The 10,202-nt window shown below is 46.9% G+C and overlaps 1 protein-coding gene across 1 annotated transcript in view; it reads right to left on the bottom strand.

Annotated features, from left to right (window-relative positions):
- Window positions 1-6,152: 6,152 nt before the first annotated feature.
- psmb7 (proteasome 20S subunit beta 7) overlaps window positions 6,153-10,202 on the bottom strand; it is a 44,488-nt gene continuing 40,438 nt past the window's right edge. Inside the window, exons 7-8 of the mRNA XM_088280937.1 lie at window positions 8,614-8,765; window positions 6,153-6,339 (exon numbers count right to left, since the gene is read on the bottom strand). Of these exons, the coding sequence (XP_088137063.1) occupies window positions 6,228-6,339; window positions 8,614-8,765 (264 nt within the window). The 3' untranslated portion in view covers window positions 6,153-6,227. The remainder of the gene's footprint in view (window positions 6,340-8,613; window positions 8,766-10,202) is intronic.

Here is a 10,202-nt window from a genome sequence, read left to right as displayed (position 1 = left end):
GACCTAAAAAGGCTTTTGATACCTTGGATTATAGTGTACTCCTTAAAAACTGAGCAAATATGGTTGCGAAGGAGTTGCATTCAAAGGGATTTTCAAGTTATTTAGAAAATAGGGAGCAGTTGTGGGGATAAATAATGTTTTTTTGTTTATTTTAATTTTTGGGGGAATATATTACAGGTGCTGAAGGGGTTGAAACAAGAATTTAAAAGAATAAAATCAGGTTGGATTAAAATAAATTATCTAATTAATTAGTATAATTATATTTATTAAATCAAAACAAATTTCATGTTATTCATACAGTAGACGAGACATGGGTGCTCAAATTGACATTTATGGTATGTAAACAAACATAGGGGCCGCGGGCCACTCAGGGCCTCGGTGTTTTCAGAACAGGAACATTTTACGTGACCAGATTTAGAAAACTACTAAAATAATAGTAGGCCCATATCAATGACAATAGTCTCAAAATAAGTAGTCTTAAACTTGTCAGTTTTCAAACTGTAATATTCAGAACAGTATTCTTAAAACGACTCCACTCTGGATGGCCGCAGCCGCGTGCTAACCAGCCGAGCCGAGCCGAGCACCAAGCCACAAGCAAAGTGAGCTTCATCAATAATGTAACAAAACTGGAACAACACAAGAGGGAAACAAGAATGGTTAAACTCATGAGAGAAATTCCTACATTATACATTAAAAAATAGACATTTTCCAACATGTTAGTTTTCTGTCAGGCATGCAAGGATCAAATTCCGACTGAGGGTATCAGCGTTTCAAAATGGCTTAACGAATGATTTGCATCGTTTGGCGTGTATTTGAGCATAAATTGAAGAACACTATTATCTGTTAATTCATGAAATCCTATTCATTGTAATTGCAAAAATAGTGGATTTGTTGGTTCTCGATATTGCTTTCTACTAATTATTTTATGGCCCCCTTTTGTAAAGTAAAAATTGACTGCCTGTATGCTTTGCAGGCCTTCCCCATGTGTCAATCCAATGGGTCTCATATGGAACACTCATAACATTATATTAAATATCGATATATATAGTGCAGAGGTATTCAATTAAAAGTCACAGAGGTCCACGACTAAAATTTTTCCAATCCAAAGGTCCGAACCAAAGTCTCTTAATGTCTAGCAATGTCTATATATATATATATATATTGTCATGACCCGTGTCGGTCATGTCAGGTGTGTTTGTTATTGTTTTTGTCACGTTCCTTCCCCCACGCCATGTGTGTTTGTTTTTGTCAGCTGACTGGGGCGTTTCCCCTCAGCACTCGTTCCTCACCAGCCACGCACCTGTTCCCCGTTACCGTCACACACCTGATCCCCATCTGCTCACTTAATGACTGGACTATTTGAACACCTCATCCCGACAGCTCAGCGTCGGAACATTACTCCATTTGGACTGTCACGACCGCTCCCTGATCTCGTTCACGCTCATGTTCTCGCTCTCGCTTCGCTCCCGCTCTTGCTCCCGCTCTTGCTCCCGCTCTTGTCCCTAGTTTTTGTCACGGTCTTCGTTCCTTGGTTTTTGTTCTGTTTAGTCACGTTTAGTTCGACTTTGTTATTTTGGACCCTGCCACGTTTGTTTGTCCTAGTACCTTGTTTGCCTTTTGGTTTTGTTTTGTAAATAAATTCCCTTTAAGTTACCCTTATCCCTGCTTCCTCGCATTTTGGGTCCACCCCCCTCCTCGCCGACCGGCGACCCTGACAGAATGTTCCGACCAACTACGGACCCAGCGGGAAGCTCTCGGCGACGTCATCGTCGTCGCCGATCGGACAACCGCCCTCATCAGCCTGCCGTCCAATCCCGCGTCCATCACGTTGGTGCAATTTTTCGTTCCCCGTCTGTTTCCTTCCCTGCGTTTCGTGATAATGTTAAGGATTACCCACCTGTCATACCTCCCCATCTCATTATAGATTCAGATTACGAAGAAGATTTTGAGCACAATGCTATTACACCTCCTCACATTTTTGTCGACTCAGATCATGAGGATGATTTTGAATACATTTACGACCTGTTGTATGCTCAGCACGACACAGATGCAGTTAGGACCCGTCACTTTCCTCCCCCCGAACAATTTCCGTCACCTCTTTCTTTTGACCGCTTTGAGATCACCTTCCACGTTACCTCGCGTCATCCACCTCGTCCCAAGTCACGTAGATCACGGCCACGTCGTTCACCACGTCCACCGTCTGTTTCCGCACCTAGTCACGTTCCCCTTGCGTTTCATAGCTCACGTTCACCAGCAACAGTAGTCACGTTCCCTCATGTCTCCCGTTCCCCTGACTCCCTATGGCGGCAGGCTGATAGGGGTCAGGCCCCCCGTCTCGGCTGCGCCCGGCTCGACTGCTGCGCTCGGGCCGCAGCCGCCTCCACGTCAGCGGCTGCAATCCATGTCGCCTCCAGTTCCTGTGCCTCGTCAGCGGCTGAGCCCCGTTTCGCTTCCGCGTCAGCTGCACAGACCATCCCGCCTCCACATCAGCTGCAGCCTCCGGAGCTGGTCCCTCACGAGCTACAGCGTCCCGTCCCGGCTCCCCGCCAGCAGCTGAGCCCCGTCCCGGCTCCCCGCCGGCTGCTGCTGAGCCCCGTCCCGGCTCCCCGCCGGCTGCTGCTGAGCCCCGTCCCGGCTCCCCGCCGGCTGCTGCTGAGCCCCGTCCCGGCTCCCCGCCGGCTGCTGCTGAGCCCCGTCCCGGCTCCCCGCCGGCTGCTGCTGAGCCCCGTCCCGGCTCCCCGCCGGCTGCTGAGTCCCGTTCCGGCGGCGCACGTCCTGCGTCCGCCCCAAGTTCACGTTCCGGCGGAGCACGCCCTGCGTCCGCCTCAAGCTCTTGTCCCGGCGGAGCACGCCCTGCGTCCGCCCCAAGTTCACGTTCCGGCGGAGCACGCCCTGCGTCCGCCCCAAGTTCACGTTCCGGCGGTGCACGCCCTGCATCCGTCCCAAGTTCACGTCCCGGCGGAGCACGTCCTGCTTCCGTCTCAAGCTCACGTCCCGGCGGAGCACGTCCTGCGTCCGTCTCAAGCTCATGTCCCGGCGGAGCACGTCCTGCGCCCGCCTCAAGCTCATGTCCCGGCGGGGCACGTCCTGCGTCCGTCCCAAGTCCCCGTTCCAGCGGAGCACGCCCTGCGTCCGCCTCAAGTCCACGACCCGACGGCGCACGCCCTGTGCCCGTCCCAAGTTCCTGCCTCGGCGGTGGACGACGACACGCCGCCGTTTCTCGTCTCTGCCTCTGCGGCGTTCGACGACCCGCCGTCGCTCCCGGTTCCTGACTCGGCGGGGTTCGACGACCCACCGTCGCTCCCGGTTCCTCCCTCGGCGGTGGACGATGCCCAGCCGCCACCTGCCGTCTCTGCCTCAGCGGCGCCCGAGGAAACACCGCGGCTTCCCGTCGCTGCCTCGACGATCTGCCGGTACTCCAGTTTCCTGTCACGGCGGGGCTCGACGACGAGCCGCCGCTCCACGTTCCTGTATCGGCGGGGTTCGACGATCAACCGCCGCTCCACGTTCCTGTCTCGGCGGGGTTCGACGACCAGCCGCCGCTCCACGTTCCTGTCTCGGCGGGGTTCGACGACCAGCCGCCGCTCCACGTTCCTGTCTCGGCGGGACTCGACGACCAGCCGCCGCTCCACGTTCCTGTCTCGGCAGGGTTCGACGACCAGCCGCCGCTCCACGTTCCTGTATCGGCGGGACTCGACGACCAGCCGCCGCACCACGTTCCTGTCTCGGCGGGACTCGACGACCAGCCGCCGCTCCACGTTCCTGTCTCGGCGGGGCTCGACGACCAGCCGCCGCTCCACGTTCCTGTATCGGCGGGGCTCGATGACCAGCCGCCGCTCCAGGTTCCTGTCTCGGGTGCGCCCGGACGTCCGCCTGAATGGCCACGGGTGGACTTACTGATCTGGCCTCCCGGACGTCCGCCCGAATGGCCCCGACCGGACTTGCTGGTCTGGCCTCCCGGACATCCGCCAGACCGGTCTAGTTCGCGGGCCTTGGTTCCGCCTCCCGGACGTCCGCCCGAACGGCCACGACGGGACTCGCTGGTCTGGCCTCCCGGACATCCGCCAGACCGGTCTCGTTCGCGGGCCTTGGTCCCGCCTCCCGGCCCCTTCCGCCCACCCTCATTTTTGGACATTTTTTCTTTTATATTCTCAGTTGATGATGACACAAAATACAAAATATTTAACGCAATTGTGAGTTATTAGTCTCATTCCTGTTAGCTAGTTAGCGAGCTAGCTGATAGCTAGCGCCTCTTTTCCCACGTGAGGCATCGGAGACTTGAAGCAAATTTTTTTGTCTTTCTATTACATGCACTGTTATTTAAGTACAGACTGTGAATACTTTTGCCACTTCTGAAGGAAGGTGAGGGAATTTTACCACCAGCTGACAACAGAGACGAACCCGCTCGCCATCGCTCCTGTCCGTTTTTGCGGCGGAATGCGGCCGTCTCGCCTGCGTGTTTTCCTAAAAGCTGTCAGTGAGCGTTCGCGGTGGCCTGCCAACATCTTCCCACAGTTGGTGGAGATTTATAGCTTGTCAACTTTTCATGACGGGCTGCGCAAGAGACGGGGGCAAACAAATGTTTAGACGGCGGCGGGAGGCACATGATTCGCCCGCTGAGGTGTTTACAAGACTCCAACATGGTCAGCAGTTTGTGGTTTTCGAAGCAAATGGACACTCAATTTCCTATTTGGTGATGGAAAAAAAAAAAAGAAGTGAAGTCGCACCAATGCGACAACCATGCTGTCTCCATTTCAGACGCTGTCGGGACATTTTTCAAATTTTGTGATCTGATGAGATGCCGGTGAACTCAGAGACACCCTCAGCTCTTATGTGGCAATTTGGAAATGAACCCTTTCATACGCAGACAGCTAATTGGACTGCTTTTTTATTTTATTTTTTTTTATTTTTAGATTTGTATCAATATATATTAGCACTGAAAATTAAGAAAAATAATTTAATGATGATTTTAGTTATTTATTTATTTATGATTTTAAGTATTGCATTTGAGGTCCTAATCCCTTTGTTTTTTTTTGTTTTGTTTTAGTTTTTTTAATACAAGCATTAAATGAATCTTTATTGGCGTAAACCATAACAGATACGGTAAAGGTTTCTCTTATTTAGCTTTGACTTGCTAATTTAAACACCACTTGTCTATCCCCATTTTGTGTGCTATTTTTCTGCTTTATTAACCACTTTCAAATAGCTTGAGAACAAATCTATGTGCAGAAAGTGGAAGATGAGGTCACTGTACCCTCGAGAAGAAAACAGCTTTTGAGTCGCTGCCCGCTGCAGTGAAGCTTAACTTACACACATGCACACAAAATTGACACTTTTCAGGCACGTGCGGCCGCCGCCCCGGCCTGTGAAACCTCTTCATAAAACCTTCCTTGTGACAATCTCCCTTTTCTTTCTTTTTTTTTTTTTTTTTTTTTTTTTTACGCCTTCATTCTGAGAACGCCCCTTACACGTGGAAACTTGGCAGATTGAGGCGCGCTAATAAGCAGAAGACACTGTGTCCAGAATATTTATTTTTTTTAGTGGAAAAAACGTGTGACGGTATAAACAATGGCGCACGGAGAGCCAGCAGCAGGCTATCACCTCGCCATCAAGCGGTGTCACGTTCAATAGCGCACGGATACCCGGACGACGGAACAACCCTTACACTGTACACACGCACACACACGCACGCACACACATATATAGGCAGGCAGGCTGCCAGCTGTTGACTCAACAGATCGGTGCTGTGTGTACTCGCTGAACCCGCTTCACCCCCCCCCCCCTTCTTTAACACCCCTCTGTAACAGTAACATGGCTAGATGTAACACACGTTTCCCGGTTTCTCTTTCAGGACTACTTCACGGACCTGATCACCAACGACAGCGTCAACTTCTTCCGCATGTCCAAGAGGATGTACCCGCATCGTCCAGTGATGTGTATATATGTATATATATGTATATATGTATATATATATATATATATATATATATATATATATATATATATGTATATATATATGTCAGGGTCGCCGGTCAGCGAGGAGGGGTGTGTGTATATATATATATGTGTATATATATATTTAAAACAGCAGCCACCAGTTCAATAGACTCGCAAATAAGTGAAAATGTGAAACAAATAGAGTGACGGACCAATGAACATGAAGAAAGCTGAATTTATTGACAACCAAGCACTGGCATTCAATTTTTGAAAAAAACTGGACAATTACTCTAGGAAGTATCCATAGTTTGCACACTTTCCTCCATCACATCCAGGTTCAATGGTGTCACCACTTTTGTCAAGACTCCTGTGGTTCCCCTTTTGTACTTGTAGTCACCAGTTCTAATGGGGGAAGCAGATTTACCAATTTTATTAAATAGAATGACAAAAACTGAAATTCAGAAACAAAAAACATGTAGGGCAGTAGCCCTCGAGGAACAGGATTGAACATGGTTGCTCGAGCACAACAGGTTTTCATAAAAAAATATAAATGTAATACAGTAGAGGACTCGACAGTGTGACTGTTATGCTTGCATTTTTTAAAGTTGCGCTCGCAAAAAATTTCATCCAGTCCGTGCCTGTCATGGCGGAAATCTCCAAACCCGTCTGGTGAAGAAGAACCTGAGCCCAAAGGCTAAGTTCTCAATTTACTGGTTGGTATACATTCCTACCCTCACCTATGGTCACAAGATGTGGGTCGTGACCGAACGAAAAAGATCGGCTCCAAACGGCCGAAATTAGTTTTCATCTGCTGGGGGTCTGGGCTTTCCCCTAAAAATAGGGTGAGAAGTGCAGTCATCCGGGAGTGACTCAAGAGTCTCCTTCCCATGAAAAGGACCCAAATGATGTGGATCAGGCATCTGGTTAGGATTTCTCCTGGACACCTCCCTGGTGAGGTGTTCGGGACACGCGCCACTGGCAGGAGGCCCCAGGGACAACCCAGGACATGCGGGAGAATGATGTCTCCTGGCTGGCCTGGGAACGTCTTGGGATTCCCCCTAAAGAGCTGTATGAAGTGGCAGGGGGGGCGTAAAGTCTTTGTTTCCCTGCTAAAGCTGCTAACCCCGTAACCCGGCCTCAGATAAGCTGAAGAAAATGGATGGATGGATAGCTATTGGCATGTAACAAAGGTGAGGACCTGAAGACGAAGATGCTTGTATGCAGAGAAAAATCAGTAAGCCTATAGGTGATTATTAGTATGGTCCAGCAAGATTTTCAAACCCTGACCCACTTTGAGAATCACAATTTTTTCCCTTTTCATTGCATCACCAGATTTCACCGTTTACAATATGGCAAACATACTGCAGAAAAAATGTGCTGAGTTTCATGTTGTTCGTGTGTAATGTATTTTGAGCAGTCTAAGACCACTAAACCACTTCCTCTTCGTGATATGCCAACATATTTGTATAATTAAGGGCCCTATATATCCTTAACATGCCTGAGTTTCAAAAACAGTTGTTGCCAATCAACTGGCTGAATGTCAGTGCAACAAAATAGAGCAGAATATAGAACCACGCTGTTCATTATGTGAGAATGTGTGGGTAGGGGGCGGGGGGAATTATTACGTTACAGTTGTTACATGGAGAGTCCACGAGGTACTTCCAATGATTTTCTACTGCAATGTATTGTTTACTTTCATTGCAACCACTAATAAATTGAATCGCTAGTTCAAAGGGTTCACTGTGGGGTTATTTTTGGAAACTTTATTTTATTTATTTATTTTTATTTAACTCCACGACAATTGAGTAGGTAAAGGGTCAAGTGTGCTGTCCAGTTTTATTGGTAATGCGTGTGTATAAATATATAAATCAGTTATTTTTTCACGCTAGTTGTGTGCACTATTTCTTCAATGTATTCTTGTACTTGAATTAGCAGGATTTGAAAGGCACATAGTTCCACTGCAGATATTTCATATATTGTGACGCAAACAGCTAAAAGTTTTGATATCCACTAGAGGCTGACATTTTTTCAGGAATCCCGCCACGTGAAGCTGACATTTTTTCGGAAATCCTATGGGATGGGAGTCAATTTTACCTTTTAATTACAAAAATGGGACAGCACAGGAAAAAATTTCAAAGGAGCAGAAGAGACCGGGATTATCCAGTGGGTAGGAATGTCACGCTAATTACTATATTGATTTATCACTCGCTGAGAAAAAAAAAACTGGTCAGTTTACGTGCATGTTTGTTTACATAAGTCATCAACAATCAGTCGCGCTGCCTCTTTAGCTATGCTGTCAGTCATCTTGCTCGCCGCTGTGCAAGTATGGGCGCTTTCACACACACAATAGGGGGTGGAACAGCTTTTGAAACCTGTTTAAACAGTTTGGTTCGACTGGATTTCTTGATAAGGTGTAGAAGTCAGAAGCGCTAATGCTAGCCGATACATGCGGCTGTCAGACTCCGGACCTTAATTTCTGAGAACCAAAAATATGCCAACTACACGTTTGTACTGATGCGCGTTAAAAAATGGCTTTTTAATTGGAATTCAGAAACACTATTGTCAAAGTAATGTCAGTTGGAAATCCCTCAAAAATAATAAAAATTAAAAATAAAAACTTGACCAGGTATCTTTCAGAAAGGAACAAAGCTACAGCTAAAATTATTTTTTTCTGACCTGGAACCTTTCTTGTTGGCCTCATCATGGGGTCGGATGTAGTCCACCTTATCACTGGTGATCACACAAAGATCTATGTTGCTGCCCGAACCCAGATCATTGAATATTCCAGCAGCGATGGCATCACGCACAAGCACCTTGGCGTCCTCTTCCTACATAATATATACATTTGATCAGTAACCCATACATAAAAGTTCAGTATTTTCCAAAAACCATACCTATACATATACACATATATACATATACACACACATATATATATATATACACACATATAAACACACACATACACACATATATATACACACATATATATATATACATATATACACACATACATACATACTAAAGGATTTTATACATTTGACTATAAAGGATTTAATACGATTGACTACAAGTTACATGTATTCCGTTTAATGCAATAAAGATATTTGCTGATTGTGCTTTGATTCGATGTGCAGTGGAAGGTCAGGGCAGGCTGTGTGTAATGCGTAGGTGGCAGATATTTTTTGTACAGGACGAGCCGCACTTCTGATAACGGGGGTACTGACGCAGGCCTCCCGCCATCAAGGCGCTGCTGTGTGAGATTGGACGAGCCGACACGTCATCCTGCGGGCAGAAGACGTCCACTAAGAGAAAGCTAAAGTTAACTGCAGAGGACACATAGCCAATAGTAGAATAATAGGATATCTTTGTTTTGTTTGCTGAAATGTATAATTGATCCTGGGCAACTCGGGGGGGGCGTCGTCTTCTGTTGGGTACAGGGACGCGCAGAGCTGTAATGTTAGGGGCCCGAGCCCCAGATTTGTATTAGATCTCCTGTTAGGAATAAATTCACTCCCGTGTGAAGTTGCCGGCTTCCTGGTAATTTCTCTCTCAAAACGAGCGCGCACAATTGTTGGATGAATGTAGGTCGTGTTTGGTTAATTTAATTGGAGTCAGATAACTAATTCGAACACTTTGGTAAACTTTTGGTACATTTAAAGTTAATAATTTCCCAACAATTCTTGGTGACCCCGACGCGATTGAGAGGGAGAGGACTACAAAAGAAATCCACAGACTTCGAATAAGAGAACCACAGGGTCTCAGGGACCCATATCCACACCAAGTGACGACTTGTTGAACAGAAAGGAAATCCCGACTTAGACCTGTTTTCCTCTGGTGGTACCACATCTAAAAGGTAAGCAGAATACCTGTTACTTAAAGTCAAAATATTCTGCACAATTGAGGACTACTAAATTGAACAGAGGAAAGCGGCGGTAATTTGGATGTTGTATAATAAATGTGTGGATGGTAGTAAGGTTACTACTGAAATAGGAAGGTTTTGGTACTATTTTATGGACAGTAGTGGGGTGTAAAATTTGGTATTTACCCACTACGCAAATAGTTTGGTGCTATTTGGAATAGTTTGGTGCTATTCGTGGTTCAGTAGGAAGGTGTAAAATTTGGTATTTACTTCCTACGCAAATAGTTTGGTGCTATTTGGAATAGTTTGGTGCTATTCGTGGTTCAGTAGTGGGGTGTAAAATTTGGTATTTACCCACTACACAAATAGTTTGGTGCTATTTGGAATAGTTTGGTGCTATTCG

The sequence above is a fragment of the Idiotropiscis lumnitzeri genome, chromosome 18 (genome assembly GCF_059441095.1).
Source record: "Idiotropiscis lumnitzeri isolate Australia: NSW breed Sydney's pygmy pipehorse chromosome 18, RoL_Ilum_1.0, whole genome shotgun sequence".
Classification (NCBI taxonomy): Eukaryota; Metazoa; Chordata; class Actinopteri; order Syngnathiformes; family Syngnathidae; genus Idiotropiscis; species Idiotropiscis lumnitzeri.
Note: the sequence above shows the minus strand (reverse complement) of the source record. Positions and strands in the feature narration are given on the sequence as shown.